This window comes from Pleurodeles waltl, chromosome 9, assembly GCF_031143425.1.
Source record: "Pleurodeles waltl isolate 20211129_DDA chromosome 9, aPleWal1.hap1.20221129, whole genome shotgun sequence".
NCBI classification, from domain to species: Eukaryota; Metazoa; Chordata; class Amphibia; order Caudata; family Salamandridae; genus Pleurodeles; species Pleurodeles waltl.
The window spans coordinates 1,154,767,982-1,154,787,327 of record NC_090448.1 but is presented as its reverse complement, the minus strand read 5'-3'; the positions used below and the strand labels follow the sequence as shown (position 1 = coordinate 1,154,787,327).

At 43.9% G+C, this 19,346-nt stretch overlaps 1 protein-coding gene across 4 annotated transcripts in view; it reads right to left on the bottom strand.

Annotated features, from left to right (window-relative positions):
* Nucleotides 1–19,346, bottom strand: part of RASGRP1 (RAS guanyl releasing protein 1) — a 217,171-nt gene that overhangs the window by 7,358 nt on the left and 190,467 nt on the right. For all 4 annotated transcript variants that reach the window (XM_069209007.1, XM_069209005.1, XM_069209004.1 and 1 more), the window contains 8 exons: nt 17,665–17,781; nt 13,752–14,027; nt 9,053–9,133; nt 6,839–6,943; nt 5,164–5,273; nt 3,281–3,425; nt 2,417–2,453; nt 534–686 (listed from right to left, as the gene is read on the bottom strand). In XM_069209007.1, coding sequence (XP_069065108.1) covers nt 534–686; nt 2,417–2,453; nt 3,281–3,425; nt 5,164–5,273; nt 6,839–6,943; nt 9,053–9,133; nt 13,752–14,027; nt 17,665–17,781 — 1,024 coding nt within the window. The remainder of the gene's footprint in view (nt 1–533; nt 687–2,416; nt 2,454–3,280; nt 3,426–5,163; nt 5,274–6,838; nt 6,944–9,052; nt 9,134–13,751; nt 14,028–17,664; nt 17,782–19,346) is intronic.

Sequence of the window (19,346 nt, the reverse complement as noted above, 5' to 3'; positions counted from 1 at the left end):
AAGCTCATTCATACAACTGGAGCCTTAGGATAGATGGAGTAAGGAGGTGGGAACAAATGAACATGCGGATTCTGGGACTTGAGACTTTCAGGCAGGCTGCGGAGCTGTGGGCACCTGGGCAGAGAGCAGAATCAGCCTGGGACATGGAAAGGTTGAGTAGCTCTAGATATGGACAGATCTCATTACGTGTGGCATGGCCTGGGGCACTTGGCACAGACCGCCTGGAGCTGATTCTGGCATGGAGTACTTTAGGCTCCTGCTCCATTATCCACCGGCTTTCCAAGCTCAAGTGCTTAGGGGCATGGAATGAAAAATACATTGCTAATTTTCTTAAAAACTTTCATGCTTGACACCTTGTCTACAACACTTCTTTTTAACAATAGTAAAATTCATCAAAGTAAATGAAATACACTAAATAAAACATGCTTGTCTTAAAAACTTTTGATGTTGCTTTTAATTTGCTGCGTATCACCAAATCCAAGATGGCAATGCAATGTTGTTCATCCCTCTTGTGCACTCTGTCTGACACTCACCGTTCATGAGCCCTTTCATGCCTGCCGGGCAGAGGACCGCTGCCGTGATGCCTGAATTGGGGCTGTTCTCCGGCGTTGCCGAGCCGTTGCACTGCTTCTTGCACTCGAACACCACCAGCTCCTTGCACTGCTTGTGACAGTTCATGCCGCAGTCTGCAGATAGGTAAATATGAGGGGGCACTGTCAGTATGGTGCGGAAATGTCCTGCAGTAGCAGCTGTCACTTGCCTTTTGTACCAGTGGACTGAGGCTCTAATCTGACTGATCTTTTTTTGTTTACTTCAGTTTGATGGGTGTGCCCGGACATGGGTCCTGTGCTCACTTTGCCACTGGAACTAAGCTGCAGTCTACTGAAGAGACACAATTTGAGTGAAACCGGTCTCGGGATGCTTGTGTTCCAGTTCAGAGAGAACCTGGCTTGGCAGGATCGAGGCTGATTTAAATATGGTGGGGTCTAATCTGAGGTGGCATTGTGGATAAAAAAAAATAACGGAGTGAGATGTGGCCACAAGTAAATACAAGAGTCTGTTGCATCTTCTATGATCTGAAGATGTGAAATAAGGTCCTTGGGTAGTCTAGCCGGGATGAGATTGAGTCTCAAAAGACTAGTTTAATTTCCTCTGGATGTAGAAAGAGACCAATCTTTCCCTGAATTTTGAAGATAAGAAAGCAGGGTAGTGCCTTTCTCTTAATACAAGGGGCAAAAGAGACCCTTCATTTCTTGATGATATTTACTAGTGTGGATGTCTCTCCAAAAGAAAATGGCCAAGAGATATCACCCCACACAGTGAGCAGAATGCCAGGAACTTCTATCTTGTTGGACTTTAGCTCAAGGCTACTTATTGACATTCAGGCAAATAGGGTAATCTCTCAGGCATGACATTTGGAAATATTGTCTTAGAAGCTTGGTGTAGCCGAATGATTAATTGGCTATCATAGGCTTAACTATAGCAAACAAATCAAAAAGATTGAGTGAGGGCAGTTGTGGCCGCCACATGTGCAAGTTTTGGAGACAAAGCAACTAAAGAAAAAAAAAGTTTCAGTGAAAAAGCTAAAGAATGAGTACGGTTAGAAAGAAGGACTAATCCATTCGAAGCTTCTGACCTTACTCCCATCCTGTGGAACCTTGAGCTGACTGTATGATGGTTGACAGTATCAAAGGCAGCGGGTAGATCTACGTGGATTAGTGTCATGACACCACCCATGCCCAGAACCGTACAAACATCTAGGGCTACCACAAGGACAGTTTCAGTTGCATGGTCGGGGAGGAAGCCCAAATGAGATACTTGCTCACGCTAATGTAAGACTTCTGCGATTAGAGCAATAAACTAGAGGGGCCTAGAGCTTAGTCTTGTGATCCTAGGTAAAACACCAGATGAGCCTGCTGCTCCTAGGCAGATGCACTTCGACTGGTCACTGCAGCTAGAAGAATGCACCAGGTTAAGATGTTGTTTAGCCTTTGGACCCTTGAAGGATACACTACTTTGGACTACAGCCTGAAGGTGAATGTAGTCTGGCTTTATGCTGCCCTTGTGGCATAAACAACTTACACAATGTCTCTTACTCAAAGGGATTCACAAGAGCAGCTTGGTGTTCCTGGAGAGGACATTACATTAGCATGGAACTCCTAGGTGGATGATGAAGAGTATCCTGGAATTCCTGGGGGACGTACTCAATTTGCAGAATGCTCTGAGCAGGATGTGCTAGATCAGCCTTGCACTCCTAGGGGATACTCTCAGTTCACTGGGCGGTCCTGGAGGAGATATGCTAGACTGACATCCTTCTACTAGGGTTCTTACACTAGACTGATATAGGGTCTGTCTTTTACCATTGCTTTCCAAATCTTGAATGTTGCTAGCTACAAATGTTACTGCATGAACGTACCTCTGCACCGGTATCCTTGTTTAATAACACCCCAGAGCTGAAAAACATAAACACATACATTTGTGTTAGGAAATAATTCATACTAGTGGTTATTGGCATCATCAGTATTTACAAGAGCTTAGAAGCAGTTCTTATGCAGGAGGAGCTCTACAGGTTCCATTTATTGTTGTTGTTTGAGGTAAATTTACAAAACTGCTTTTAGTATTGAATGCTGATAGTGAGAGGGAAAGCTCTTGTAATTAATGTCAGGTATAAGGTGAAATGCTGCCAAGTATCCAGAAAACTAGTATGGACAGGGGAAGCCTTGTTCCACTTCATATAAATGGGTTTCAGCGGCATACTGCGGTTTGATAGCTGGTGTCATACTTGTTTTGAGCCTTTGATTACAGGCTTGCTATCCTTTCTGAATGGCATGATTACAGGCACTGTACTGCTCATGAGGCAAAGATTACAGGAATAGCACCAGTGTGGGGGCATCGCTGCAGACCAAACGCACGTAACAGTGCAAGTATTGAAGGCGCGGGACCTGTGAGGGAACAATGATTACCAGTGGAGTAACTTTGATGGGAGGGGCATAAATAATGGTACACTATCTACTATAAATCCTTACAGACACACACTTCCACTGTGGGGCAATGATTACAGGAACAATAAATGATAAATTGCTCCTCCCTTGGAGACTTGAATACTGGCATACAACGTCAACTGTTGGCTTAGCCGGCACACAAAAAACAGTGAATGCTTGCTGCATGAACGGAAGAGACGGCGCAGGTTTGCATGATGGTGTTTAGCAATTTCTCCCAACCCCACTTACCGCATGGCTCAACCACCCCATTCCCATGGGAAACATCTGCTGGGACTTACAAATCCAGCACAGTTGTCACAAAATGTGGGCCGAAGGTAGGTGGTCTCCTGGAAGTTGTGCGGAAAGCCGAGACCCAGTTTGGAATAGATGGAGCTGGCCCTCATGAAGTAGGCAGTGATCTCATCCCGGCTGATCAGCCCTTCCCTGCAAAGAAGGAAAAACAGAGGAGCTTAATCCAATGAGGATGCAACAGCACAGAAGAGCAACAGGTGCTGAAGAACCTGAGAGAAGGAGATGGAACCAGGGAGGTGGCCATGGAACCTTAAGGAAGGTGGAACCCCGGAAGAGGGGACGGAAACAGGACGAGGACTATAGAGATGATGGAACTCGGAGAAGGAGAAGGGGCTTAGATGAGACAGAACTAGATGAAAAGATGGAAACAGAAAGCAGGAGACTGAAGCTCAGAGGAGGACATGAACTCCAGAGCTGTAGATGGAACCTGATTTTGAGAAGGAAGAACCACAGAGAAGGAGACTGAAGCAGAGAGAAAGAAATGGAACCAGAGGAGGTGATGACAGCAAAACAACTGGAGAGGTGATGGAAACAGGAAGTGAACTTCAGAGCAAAAGATGGAATTTCTGTAGAGGAGAGGAATTGCAGAGAGAGAGAGAAATGGAACCAGAGGCAATGGCAACGAAGGAATCTCAGAGGAGCTGGAAACAGTAAGCAGGAGATAGCACCGCTAAAGAGGAGTTGCAATTTTAAATAAGGAGGTGGAACCTCAGCAGAGGGGAGGGTCATCGAAGGAGGAGTTGGAAAAAGAAAGCAGGAGATAGAATCACAGAGGAGGTGGTGAACCTCACGGCAGGAGATCAAACCTTAGCTAAGAACAAGGAACCTCAGTAGGGCAGATGAAAGCAGAGAGCAGAAGATGGAAACAGAAGAGGCGATTGCAGTGAAGGAACCTCAGAAGACGAGATGGAAGTAGACAGCAGGAAACAGAAACTGAGTTAAGAGGTTGAAACTCAGGAGAGGGAAGCAACCACAGAGGAGGAAATGAAAACAGGGAATAGCCGACGGAGGTGATGGGACCTCATAAACAGAGAGTAAAGCAAAGAGCAGAAGATGGAAACAGAAGAGTTGATTGCAGTGGAGCAGATACAAGAGCAGAAGATGGAGGCTCAGGGGATGAGATGGTAACCAACAGGAGGGATGCAGATGAAGGAAACTCAAAGGAGAGAATGGAACCTCAGAAAGTGACATAAAACTTTTGGTGACGTAGCACTCCAGGGGAGGAGACGAATTGAAGAACAGGTGATGGATGCACAGACAGAAGGTGGAACCTGAGGGGGAGCATGTGGAAACAGGCTGTGAGAACTTGGAGGGAGTGGTGGAAAAGGAGAGAAAGTGGTGGTATCATTGGGGGAGCTGGAACCTCAGTAGAGCAGGTAGAACTGCAGAGGAGGCAGTGGAAACAGAGGAGGTGATGGAGCTTGTGTTTGGGGGTGGTACCACAGAGGTGGAGATGGATAGGTCCATCTGGTGGTGTTACTGGCTACTTGTCTCTGGCTCAAACAAAGTTGAATAAGACAAGGAGGGAATGTACTTGCTGCATTTTATTTTGCAGTATTGTGCACAAATCAATTCCCTTCAAAATGTCAAGGAATGTTCCTAAATCTCTTGTTTGGACCAGCTATATATAACATCCTGATTCAGACAGGTGTCTAGAGGCAGGGGAAGTGGAACATTTACTAAAATATGGAGGACTGCAAAGAAAAACTCAGAGATACAGGGGTGGATTAAGTCACAGGTCTGGCATGTGAGTGCCTCTGGGCCTGTGCCTTCCTCCTGCCCCAACCAGCCTTCAGGAAGGAATGACTTGTAGAGAGGATGGATCTTTCAAAAGACTAGTCTGTTCAGGAAGCATGCATCTTGGGCTTACCGGTCCTTGTCCATGACACAAAAGGAGAAAGGGAAACTGGCTGCGATCTTTTCAAATTCGTCCTGCGAAATATAACCATCCTGGTCATGGTCATAGTTCTTGAAGACAGACTGGGTGGAAATAATGAAACATAATGGCCTTTAGCAGACGGTTTCAAGAGCAGGTCTTATTTGCCAATAACAATTTATAATATATGCTTAATGGACTTAATTAGTTTGCTTTTCTCTGTCCACTGTATGTATGCTATTCACCCACCCTCAAGTATCTACGTGTCCTTTGAATGTGCTCATTCGTACTGTTAAAGGCCCCACGTACCATGTTTACAAGTCTACATAGCTACTCTAGTACTAAGGCTTCTGTTTTACTATTGCTGTGGGCACAGCACAAGCACTTCAGATACATTCTTTTTTTTTTTTTTTTTTACTTTCTTGAGATCTTCAACTCCATCTTGTTTCCTTGATAAGGTTATCTCTATTCGACGCCAGCTTTAATTGGTTACGCAGTGTCGGTCACCTTCTGACAGTAGATTTCACTGAAGTCCTTGTGTAATTTTATGCTTGGCCACAACAGTCTGAATTGTATTTATTTATGCTTCTGGTATCCAATAAAGTTCTTTTAGGGCACAGTCTGGCTCCTTGGTTTTTGTACTAACTAGTTACACCATAGCTCGAATTACTCGAGTGTAGTCGTTAGAAGGTATCAATGTCTGGTTAGTTCAACACAATGTTTAAACTTAAACAAATACATCTCGGTTGTTCCAAGCTAACTATATCACAAGGTCGACAAATGACCTGCACCTTAAGATATTTTAACCTCTATTAGGGCAATTGAGTACCTCTCATGTTCTAATCTTGGTATTTTTAGCACTGTTCAAAGGTGCTGTTCTCTCTGAGAATTTGTACTATTTGATTGTAAATCTAAAATTCCCAGAGGAATCCGCTACCATATAAACAGTTTAGAAATATTGAAACAAGAGGAAGATTTGACTTTTAGGGCCAGTATTTACATCTGTGGGTGCAAGGTTGTGTACACTTGTCTAATGTATGCAATCTGTTATTTTGTGAAAAGAAAGTTTATAAGGCAGCCCCTCAGAATGACTTACTGTGACTCTGAATACGTGGGCCTATTTGCTAAGACTCCAGCATCCCCCATGGACACGTCCTGTTTGCGTTGCTGAAGTGCATCGTTTCGCTTTGACTCTCCTGTACACTACAGTGACCTGTGCCACAACACTTTGCGACTAATATCACTCTCTCTGCTGTTGCACTAACTTCCTTTTGTTCAGATGGACTAACACGAGGAACTTGAGCATTTACTGCACAAATTAAGGTGACTAATCTTGCTAATAGTTTTGTGCAAGGAGAGATATCTGCAGCACTTTTGTAACTAGCTGAAACAAGTTTCCCTAATTAAGATACCTTGCTGCAGAAGTTTCAAAGCTTCAATACCAGGAAGTACAGATCATATGAAAACAAACTTTCTATAACATCAAAGTGCTAGAAACAAATATAGATAATGAAAAATGTAAATTCAAGGCTTACTTTAGATTAAGTTTGACCTGCCTACCAGATTTAGAAGGTGAGCTTGAGGATTTGTGGTCGACCTGGGAGATGACTATCGCTTTACAAAATCACTTATACATAATCCTGTGTTTCCGGATCGTCTTCATACTCACATCCACCATTCGCTGCACGTGCTTGCTGATGGTCTTGGGGTCCGGTTTCGGTGCGACTCCCGAAGCCCAATCTGCAACCACTGGTGGCTTGGAAGGCGTCAAGGGCTGAGTGTAGATAGACAGGAGACAATTATCAGAGATTACCTGGTTTGAAACACACCTTGCTCATCCTTTAGATTCCTGATGTCATTGCTAACCTGTAGAGGAACTTCTCTAGTGAATTGATTTTAAAGGGTTGAAGGTCAGGCCCCGGCACAAACTGGTTCTCATTCTTCCTTCCCGACAGCTCTGTAGCCTTTATCACCTTTTCAACACACACAATCATATCATTCAGTGCAAGTAAATGCTAGCTCTTTTCTTTAGCACTTAACCTAGCTATTTTATTTATTTACCTTTTCATTTTTAGGTCTGGTGTGACAGTGCAACTATCATACAGACCTATTGCTAACACTATACATAGAGGCATATGTAAGAGCCCTTAGCACCACTGAAGCGTCACTTTTCGTGATGGTCCTGTGGTGCTAACCACTGCTCCATATTTACAAGGAGGTGTAAAGCCACTTTTTGTGGTGTTACATCTTCTTGGCTGCTTGGCTGCTTAGAGCAGCATCAGGATTGGCTGGGAGAACTTAGCCAGGGCGCTCCCAGGGAAACTGGGAGCTTGTGCAGGCTCTCTCCAGCTTGGCAACAGCCTACTGTGCATGTGTGTTTGGCCGGCCCAAGACAGCTGGCCAAACACACGTGCTCTGAGGGGGAGTGCTGAGCACTTTTGGGAAAAGGTTTGCAGCAGCCACTGCTAAGGGGGTGCAATGCTCTTCCGCCCCTATGGAGGAGCCGCCCCTGCCTAAGTGTGAGATGAGGGATCAACATTGTGATGTCAATGGCTGTCAGAGGGTTTGTGATGTCATTTTCACATCCCCTGGTTTTTGGTGACCCAACGTGGATGTGGCTGGCGGGGCATGACTTTTGCAGGTCTGTGAGGCAACATGCACCCAAGTGACGCCTCATCCCACTTTGCAGGGCCATAACTTGTGATTTATAAATTGGTGCTAGGAAAACGTGTTTATTCAGAAGGATTAAAGTGGACAACAATCTCAACACACTGAATTACAGGACTAACGACAGGACCCAAGACATTTAAGTGCATGTGTGCTAGCCCATGTCAAAAAGGATTCGGATTACAAAATGTACGGCCCTCTACTGCATGATCACGGCTTAGACATACTTGTTGTACATGTGTGATGGCTCTTTGTCGTAAAGGACGCCAGCTACCCAACTGACAGGCCTTAGACGCATGGAGGGGGCACGGGGCAGCTGGGGTACAAGTGTGACGGTCTCTGCCATAGAAGGGCAATTACAAAATATCCACCACTGTTCATGAGCAGGGGGGGAAGCTACCTGGAGGGCATGTGTGTGAAAGCACTCTGCCATAAAGGATGCTGATTACAGATTATACAGCTGTGTGCATCAGGGCTGAGAGGTAACAGCTGACAGTGCGTGGCCAATGAGGGCAGTGATTACAACACATACAATACTGTACTGCATGAGGAGTACCCGGGGTATATGTATAGGGGGCACAGTCATAGAGGCCTTTCATTAAACAAAATGTATTCATGAACGAGTCAGGAGGTACCTACAGCTTCACGTATGATGGCGCTCTCTCGAAATGGACACTGATTAAACACTATAGGTGCTTTAGGGGCATGCATGGGGTCAGGAGGTACTTACAACTTTGCGTGTGATTCAGCTGGAATATGATAAAACAATATACATCCTTTTTGTGTATGGATGGGACTGGGAGGTACCTGCAGCCTCCTGTGTGATAGCGTTCAGTCATAAAGGACGCAGTTAAAAACTATACTCGCCTATGGTGCATGGATGGGGCGAGGAGATGCCTACAGCGTCATGTGTGACAAAGCTGTGTCACAAAGCACGCTGGTGAAACAACGCACATCACTTGGGTGCATGGACGAGAGGTGCTTACAGCGTCATGTGTGATAGGCTGTTTCATAAAGGACTCTGATTAAAGAGTGTACTGCCCTGAGACCCAAGCGCCAGCCAAGAGCGGCACAGGCTACATGTATGATACTCTACTGTCATAAGGGTAACCGATTACACAATGTACAACTCTACTGTGCCTGAGTGGCCAGAAGACCACTTGTTGGAAGATCAGTCATTAAAAACACATCAAACACTGAAGGAAATGATGCTCACCGGCACTCTGTGGTTCCGCGGTTCCCGGGCGTAAGAAAGCTCGTAGATCTCATCCTCGGTGTAGTACAGATCTAGCGAGAGCTGGAAGAGATACAGGAGTTGAACTCTGAGGATTCAGGATTCTGTTTGCAAGTGATACACTCAAATAGTCTATCGACTTGTTGATGTAAAATAAGTTGTAAATCTTCTAGAAAATCAGTATTAACATCCTTCAGTTATCAGACCGAGAAGTGAACCTCCACCACATGGTCTGTCGCCAATCCCACTTTAACCTTGAATAATATCATCTTCCTGCATTTCTTTCTTGTACAGCACCCTAATTACCACAAACTAATCTACAGAAGCAAAGAAAAGAAGACTGGCTGAGTCACAGCTCCAAAGCCTGCGATCTGGCTCTCGGCCACGCAATTCAACAGGAAATATTTCTGAAAACCCACAAAATTGCAAGTCCAAATGACAATAACTTTTCAGAATTAAAAGAAACAATTGAAAAACGACTCATTTTTGGAAACAATGTCCAGGTTATGTTAGTTTTACATCAAAATATATATATATATATATATATATATATATATATATATATATATATATATATACATACATACACACACACACATACATACACACACACACACACGCACACGCGCCTCCCTCAACCTGCGTGGTCAAAATCCAGATCCGCAGTTTGTGTAGGTGTAAATACCGACTGCGTAAAGGTCACAGCATGCTTGCTTTTCACCTGCAGCCATAGGTGACACCTGTAGATGGTGGCGAGATGGGCTCCAAAGGGGCTAAAAGCCGGGGTGGCCTTGCAAACAAGACATGGACACCCCAACTAAAGTCAAATCCTGATTCACAGATCGTGGTTTCGAAGACTTTCCATACCCTAGACCCTAATGCGACAGCCTACAATCTACCAGCACTGTGGATTTTCCCTGTTGTAACTGTAGGGTTAGTGGTGATCTCCTTGGTCCTTCCTGGGGAGGGGCCGAGGACTGCCATTTAGAACACAACAATATGAAACGTAGTAGGCATTCATGTATACCACCACCCTTACCACTCAACTGACCGATCCATGATGAGGAGGTCACAACATGACCACGGGTAGAGTCCCACGTTCCGGCGAGCGCGCTGCAGAACTCTAGGCAGCCAATTTCCACAACCTACCAAACTAGTCCAGCTCCCAATAGTCTATGGCGAGCCTGACGCGCGGACAACATTAACAAGGGCACCAGTCGCCATGGTAATGCTGCACCGCCATCTCTTTCTGATGGCAGCCTTCAGACAGAAGGCACGCACTGCTGGAAACTAGACCGCCTTTTAGCTTGTCTGGTTCTTAAATTACACCTGGGTACTTATTTCACAAATTTGTCTGAGATCATTTTCAGTGCATGATTATAAAAGTTTTTGTATATTTTGAACACAGTTCTCTTGGCTACAGGGAGTCGGTGCACCTGTTATTGATGGGTAGAGATGTGTTTGTTTAATCACAGCAAGCTCCTGGCTGCTATGCTGTGGCATCAACTGAAGCCATCGAGTGAAATTGATGGAGGGACCAAGATAAAGTGCGGAAATCAATGGGGGAATGAACAAATCCATCTGTAATATGAGGGAGAGGACAGGAAACGGCAGCCGGAAGAGGAAGGTGCAGGCCGTGGAAACAGGATTTGGTCACTCAGTCAGGGTTGGGATCAAGCAAGGTTTCTAAAGGAGGACCAGAAAACAAAGTTGTGGGAAAGAGATTTTTGGAAAAACAGTATATTTGTCTTTGAGGGACTCAGTTTTAAGAACTGTGGGTCAGATTTAGGAAACACTTGTTGCAAACTGACTGGTATTTTTGTGACCAGAGTGAAATTTAGCAAACCGACTCACATAACAATAGGTTGGTTCACAAACTTCTGAATCATAGTGGGTCACAAATTCTAACCTTTCTCATCAATATTCATGTGGCAGGTCGCAAAGTGGGACTCACTGCCATAGGTGGCCACCACAGGATGGCCTGATAGGGTCAGCAGGGCACCATTTCTATGATCACGTTTTAAGTACACTTTCTTTTTTTTTTTTTTATGCAGCCACTTTTCCTTAAAGGAAACGGGCCTGCTTGAAAAAAAAAAAAAAAAAGGTTTCATACTTTTTAAAAGTATATTTCATAGTAGATATTCTTCAACAAACTTTGTTTATATACACAAATGGGAAAGGGTCCTATGGAGACAGCTTCCCACTTACGGATGGCTTACCACCCCATGTTGGGAGTCTGTAAAATTAAAAAACATTGATGCATATCATATCAAATTGCTATTTAGAAGGGATGCCCTAAATACACCTCTTCTTAACAGTGTTTTTTTAAGGATTTCTCAACGCGTTTTGTGATTTGTTAACCTGAATTGCAAAATGGGTTCAGTACATTGTAAAAAGCATTTTTGAAGTTGCAAACTCCAAACCGGACCAAACCCATGAGGTAGCTGGTCCGGAGAGAGAACACACAGATAAGTGAGGAAGCATTTAGCTGGTCTGGTTCTCAGTTGAGGAGCCTTGAAGAGACCTTGCATTATCGATGGCACAGCCGCCACCGTTATGTTGCCCATCCCACTCTGCATCGTACAGTTCGTTTCGAAGCAGTCCGCGTGGAGTCTCGCGTGGGACAGCATTAGCACAGGTACAAACATAGTGCTAACACTTTTCCGCTGCGTGCTTCTGCAGATCCACCCCCCTCCTTACCCAGGGCACCCAGTGCAGAACACCCAACTATTTGTTTGTCTACTTCACAGTGTTTGTGGTCAGGGGCACCAGGGGAGTTTGTGTAATCTTTCCCTGCAAGGCCTCCACCATGCATGCCCTACTCAAATTAAAGCATTTTTAAAATCAATGAGGAAAACAGGGCATTTATGGATGATTCATATTGTGATATAAGGTGAAAACAAAATGCTGGAGCATCTGGATAGATGGGAGTGGAACCGTGGTATCAGTGAGCTACTGTGTGAGGTCTTGCGATGACTGATTTCTTTCTACTGCAAGAATTCACAAGCCTTTTTTAATCATAATTCACTCAGAATAGCTCAGTTGTGAGAGACTGCTTTTGAATAAACAACAGCCCAGAGGAAGGAGAACAGTCCAAAATGCATTAGGGATAACACGAAACTGAGTTCATGATGACATCAAAATGCCTATGAAAGTTGTGACGAGCAAACAGAATGTGTAGCATGTTGTGACTAACATGTTGAAGCAATAACAAATGAGGTTGCTTAATGATGCCAACATTGAATATTTGGGGCAGAGTGTCTGTGGGACTACGGGCCAGATTTAAGAAAAGTGGCGCTGCCACAATGCAGCGCCACTTTTCTTGTGCCCCTTAGCCCCCCCCTATTGCCACCATGTGTGCATGTATCTAAAATGCAGCGCACCATGGCAGTAATTAGGCATCTAGCGTCAAAATCTTTGACACTAGTTTGGAACTTTGCAGGATTAGCATCAAAAATGTTGACGCAAATCCTGCAAAGCCCATTAAGGCCCATTGTAACCAACGGTGTGCCTCCTTTTAACGCCTTCTGTAAGCAGGCATTAAAAGTGGCAAAAAAATGACGCTAAGAGATCTATTAGATTTCTTTGCACTATGTTTTTGGCTCCCCTAATTGGGGAACACTCCCTTTGCATACATTATGCATGGCGCATGCATGATGTAGTGCAGAGGGTTACAAAGTGGCGCAATGCATGCATTGCACCACGTTCTAAATCTGGCGCAGCACTTTTGGCCATCCAACGCCACATTAGTGTAAAAAAAATGACACTAGTGTGTCGTTAGATGGCACAAGGGACTCTTAAACCTGCTCCTACTTATGACAGCATGGACATCTGATAGTATAGAGGTCACATCGCAAAATTACAAGGAGGTCGTAAAAAGTTGTGAACAAATTACACCAACCATATGCCCCCTTCTCTCAGTACATGTGTCCCTTGCTTTGTAAAGTAGCATTCTTTATAATCTGCCTTGCTTTCTCTGTTTTCACAAATGTAGACACCACACACTTTTCAATTAAAAAACACAAAAAACATTTCTTGGTAAGTTACTGTGTGTAGATGACAATATGTTACCACATCATTGTTCAGTAGTATATTTATTAAAATTGAGTGTTTAAAGAAACTGAGAAACACTACTGCCCTGATTGCAATGTTGTTAGTAAACTAAAAGAAGTCCTAGGTTATGTGGGCTAGACCTCATGGGTACGTGGGCTAGATTCTTGTGATGCTTGCAGCAAACTTTAGTCTACCTAATCAAACAAAAGAGGTTTTTTTGTACTGCAGAAATGCTGAGCTCACATATTTGAAGGTGCAATCATATGCGAAAATTAAGGAAAAGGCAACTCTGTAAACTATTTGCCCAGGATCACACAATTTGAGACCCATTTACGGGTCAAGTACATTACAGTTAGGTTGAATAGATTATTTAAGTTACTCGACCTGCAGGTCTAGTAACATTTGTATGATTTTTCGAGGCCTGGATAGTTATGTGAGTTCTTTAATACTCTTCCTATGCTTTCTAGGATATGTCAAGGCGCAATTCACTCTGTTGGTTTTGGTTGTTTAAGAAAGGCTTTCAATAAAATATTTTAGTCCTAAAAAACATGCAATTGGTGTAGACTCGGCGTGAAGGGCCCAGAAGGCCTCGGAGACCTGTCCCTGTGGTCCCGCCCTGCCGACTCACCGTGAGTAGGTGCACCAGGTCCTTGTTGGCCTCCAGCGGCGGCGCCACCTGCTGCAGCTGCACCAGCTCGTTGATGTGGTTGTAGAGCGAGTGCAGCTTGGGCACGTTGATCTTGTGGTCCTCCAGGTAGTCCGGCATACCCTCGTGCAGCGAGATCAGGTCTTTCAGGTGCACGCCCAGAATGGGGATTTTGAACCCCGTGCACTCGCCATACGCCCGCCGGTAGTTGTCATAGTTGCGGCAGGAGGACAGGAGTTCTGTCATCTCATTCAGCACCTAGGAGGTTGAACGTTATGAGGAAAGCAACATGTGAGAAAACGGACCCTGTTGTGCACTAGAAAAAGAGGCATTTGATAGCCCCAAAGGCCTCTAGCTTGGGACCCCATTATGAGTGGCCAGGAATTCCGCCTGGTGGTGGTCACAGAATTATCTGCCAGAGAAAACTCCAGGGGAAAATGAGGAATTATTGGGGAAACTGGACCTGGAAATATTGATTTCCCAATAAATCTTCATTGCTTAGGGAATTCTCAGGGTTCCACCTGTAATCCCCATTTGGCAAACAGGGCCCCCTGATATTGTTAACTATGGGAATTAACATTAAAGTCAACAGAGTGGAACATATAATGAGACCCAGAGAGTTTTAGCCCCAAAAGAAAGCACACACACAAGACTCGAGCATGCAGAAAGTAACCCATTTTGTTTCAATTTGTTTAAAATAAGTACTGAAGCAATAATGTGTATACCCTACATTTTCTGGTGTGCTTGGACTCTTGAATGAAAATGTAAGGTAAAGCATTATTGGGAGCATAATAGGTGAATAAACAAATGATAACTTTATACATAAAAGCAAGGAAGAAGCAAATACAGAGGACTGTTGTTAGCGGACACAATATAATGTCAGCAGGACAATCTGAAACCCCTAAAATCCTTTTATTCGCAATACAGGTGTACATGTGGAAGGGGAAACAGTCTTCAAATGAGGAACGCAGAGGGCTCTGCAGGTGCATGTAAGGCACCAGCTTAAGAGCAGAGGCCTCTAAGGCAGAAGTGCCCCTTCATGAAACAATGGGGTTTGCACTTTGAGATTTACGATAGCAATTTAAGTAATTATATATTCTTCAGCCTCTTTAGGAGCAGTTTATGCACATGAGATAGAAACAGGTACAAAAACACAGAGTGCAATCAACATTAGTTATGGGTATTAAATGGGTTTTTGCAACCAATGTTGCAGGGGTAAATGATGGATAATTGAGTATACAGTTTATGCACCAAGGTTTCCCTTATTTTTACCCATTGCACACTGTCTGGTTCCCACAGGCAATAACCACCAGTGAAGAGGTGAAGGTAAGCAGCAAGCTGGGTGTGACAAACAGAGGCAACTGCAGTCTGTACTAAGCTCCCAATGGGCGGAAGTGCTAAAGCAAGAGCCAAAGCTATAGATTTGCTTGGGTTTCAAGCGCAAGGAGTGGGAGGAAGGGCTCCGAGGATGCAGTGCTAATAGCTCTCCATCAGCCGGCTTAGGAACACTTCTGTTGGCCCACATCCGGAAGTGGAAGTGCAGACACACACGGGTCACAGACCTATTTCACATTTAGGCTTCCAATTTCAGGTATTTCCGCTTTTTCTGGACCAGGGTCTCCAACTTTTTGAGTTGTAAGAGCAACTTATGTTCAGTGAAAGTCACTGTGAGTTACTAATATTAGTTTTGTGGTAGTAGCCACATCAAGCAAGATTACATCAGTGCCACCATATGCAAGATTACTAGCAGTGGTGTGATCACCTCAGTGCATCAGACAGGGGTGTCAGCAGTAAGGGAAAAAAGGCTTTGCCAAATTTAAATACTTCTACATGGGTAATTCAGAACAACTACAGCTGCAATGGCCCTTGCACAAATGTAATATTAGTAAGTCCACATGATAATCACTCAAAAACTGCTTTGAATATATCTTGGAAATGCAAGTCATTTTTCTACAAACATCAGCATATGAGTTCTGAAAATTGACACATTTTTGTCTTGAATACAGTTTTGGCATACATGCAATAATTTACCTAATCAAAAGTTTCTAATTTAATATGCTGGGATGCACGCAGGGGAGCTACTTACAACAGGCGGGACAGTTACCAGTAGCTCATGAGCTACTCGTTGGAGAAGCCTGTTCTAGACCCTTTAAGCCTAATCGGTTTTCCTGAAGCACTTTCTGTGGGACAAGCATTTCCTTTAAACCCTAAAATGAAAACCTTCATTCCACTATCCCGGGGTCTGTCTCAGCAAATGAACCACTGCAGCTTCCAAGGAGTCTTTCCATTATCTAAGCTTATTGTGGGGGTTCCAGGAATAAACTGGTTTTGGACTCAAGAGCTGTGAGTTTAAACCTGGCTCTCACACTGACATGTGTGTGATCTTGAGGACGCGGGCGGATCCCAGAGTGCTGCTTTCTGCTATGACGCCTGGAACAATGTACTTTTCTGATAAGTAAGTTCCTTCTGCTATCGTGTTTGACTTCCCACTTTTACCTGCTGATAGCACAGTGAAAATCACAGTTCCCTTTACACAATGCAAGTATCCTTTTCATGGTCATATAACTTGGTGGACTTTAGTCATATCTTTTGCTGTCACTGGAGAGTCAGTCAAAGCCTGGAGAATCCATGTGAACCCGTTCGGCGGAGTTAGGATAGGACTCCATGGTAATAGAATGAAACTTTTCAAACCTGATCCGTCCTTTCCCATATACCTGCTTTTGGGTGTGCAGCTCCAATAGGTTTACTTGTGAAAAAGCAAAACTACAAGTCCCAGAATGCACCGGTGTGGTAAGTGGAAACATAGGGTTGGAAAGATGGTTTCCTTGTGAAAGCTGAGCTGGGCTCAGTTGAAGAATTAAAGTGCTAGTGTGTGAACCACCTTCAGGGGGCTCTCAGACTGTCTGGTACTCTGGGTGAAAAAAGGACAGCTCATATAAAATGATCATGGCAGGGAGGCATCATCTTTCCAAGCCAGGTAGGGTGCGTTTGCGCCAAAAACAGGTAGGCTCCCGTAGAGATGTATGGATACTACAGTGTTATCTACGCCCAAACACACAAGCACACGCCATCCATTGCCCGGACACGGATACACTTCTCTCCCAGGCATAGCGATACTGGACTTCACAGAGTCAGAAGACTCAGGAAAGTGAATAGTCAAGGTTTGGTATTTAAGGAGAAAACATGAAACGTACATTTAAATGCCAACTGGGTTAGGAAATATGGCAAGGCTAGCTTCGCAGAGTACCTTGTGGCGCTTTAACTACCATTTGGTGGCATTGCCACCTTAGTGGCATTCATTTAACTCCCTCTAGTAAAATGAAAGATGGAGTCAGCCCAGCAGGATTATCATCTGTCACCGGCACACTGGACATAATCCACTTGGTTTATGTATTAACCAACAGGATATTCTGTGGACCCTTGCATTATTATTGTTAGCGTCTTATGTTGGTGTCTCAAGCATCAGGTGTCTTCCTTTGACCCTGAACCTTCATAATTGTGTTTCAATATACAGGTTCACGCTGGGTGTCAGTGGCATTCCTAGAGATTAATTTTACTGGGCCACAAATAAAATGGTGGGGTATATATCTTTGTATGTATATGTAGCTATATACACAACATAAATACAATGCCAGATTTAAACCTTTTAAGTAAACACTTCTTTGCAATGAAAGGTGGTTGGACAAATTAATGTGTGTGGCAGGGTGCCACATCCTGACACATTCAACATCTGTGGTGGCGGGGTCAGGTCAAATAGGGCTGTGGCACAGGCCCCACATGTCCCCTTTCCCTAGAGCTGCCAGTGCTAGGCGTGCATGCTCACAATTCATTGTGCCTCAGAAAGCTCAAACAAAGCATGAGGTGGACAGGAAAGAGGAAAGCTGGTGGCACTGACCTTGCTGACTTCATGAGGGACGTGGCAGTTAGTCTCCTTGAGCCTGGAGATGGCGCTGTGACAGAGCCCGCCAATCACGGCCATCAGGGTATTGAAGTTCTGCAGCTGGTGGAGCTTCTGCAGGAGAGAAGATTGAAGGATAAGTGTGAGTGAGAAGTGTCTGGAACAGGATAGAAAGGTGGCCAATTGTCCTGCTTTGGCCACTAAAGTTCACAAAACCTACCACCAGGAGAATAAATGAGGTGTTATTAATAAGGCAAAAATCTGGGCAGCTTCTCTTCCGACCATAAACAAATTCTAATGTTTGCCAGTCTTCCTAACAGAAGCATTAATGAGGTGTCAGTAACGAGACAAGAATGTAGCCAACTTCTCAAGAACTTCAGCACCAAAGTAGTCCTTCCAACACAAGAATGAATGATGCATCATAACTAAAATAGATATGTGGCTTACTGGTCCTTCTTCGGACCATAAATGGATACCATTTTGACCAATCCTACTGATGCAAGACCTAATGACGTGTAATCCATGAGACAGAAATGTGGCCAGCTTTTCATCTGACTATTGAGAATAAAATTTGCCAATACTACTAACATGATGGTCATTAACTAGATATTTATTTATAAGCAGTTTTAGTATCTAGCGCAGACACAACCGAGTGGGATACTTTACACAGATTCAGATGACAGGTTACAACCATAAGCACAGCATAAGGAATGTCACAAGGCACAAGAGGGCACACTTGAGAGGCATGTCCTGTATAATCAGTGAGATCACTATGTTGAATAATGCTTTGTTAAAGATAGGGGAACAGATTTGCATCACATATAAACATGTGTAAAATCACCAGTGTTATGCATAAAAATGTAGGTGATTGAATGTATCAGAGTAATGTGGATCAACCTAATGGACTAGGTTGCTTGTAATATCTTACAAACGGATATCGAGGGCTCAATAAAACTATACATTTATGTGAATAATTTAAAATGGGAAGTGCTAGCAGAATAACAGACACTCAAATGTATCAATATTGCCAGTGTGAGGATAGACATATGACATATCATCACATCAGGGTATCATCAATCTCACCTACTAAGGGTTCCAGACATGCCATGAATGTGACGTTAATGTGCCAAGTTATCCTTCTCCGAACATAAAAATACATTACAACTCGATGTGTCTCACCTACACGATTATCGGGAACATTTTCAATTAATTTTGCTTACTTGATCTGAGCATCGGTAAGGGCTAATTCACCCCACCTACTTAAGGGTTTCAGCTCTAGCATTATTGCGTGGTTATTCTGTGTTAATCTACCTTGCTGGCCACAATAGCTCAACAATCCAAGACAGTGGTTCCCAACCTTTTGACTCCTGAGGACCCCCACTGAATCACTACTGGAAGCCGGGGACCCCCAAGCAATTTGTAGGATTTAATTTCGAACAATAAAACAGTAATTCGCAAAAAATACACAAACAAGAACGCCCTATATAAATACTCAAACTACTAAAGATATAATTTCTTTATATTGAAAAAATATGCAAAAGTAAAAAAAATGTAATGGGAAGGTTGATGCTGCATCTCGCCGACTAACTTTTCAATGTTTGGTTTCATTTAGGAAAGCTGAATCCTCAGGTCAGATTCTACATTTCCGAAGTGATTTCTGTTTTTATTTTTTAGGTACA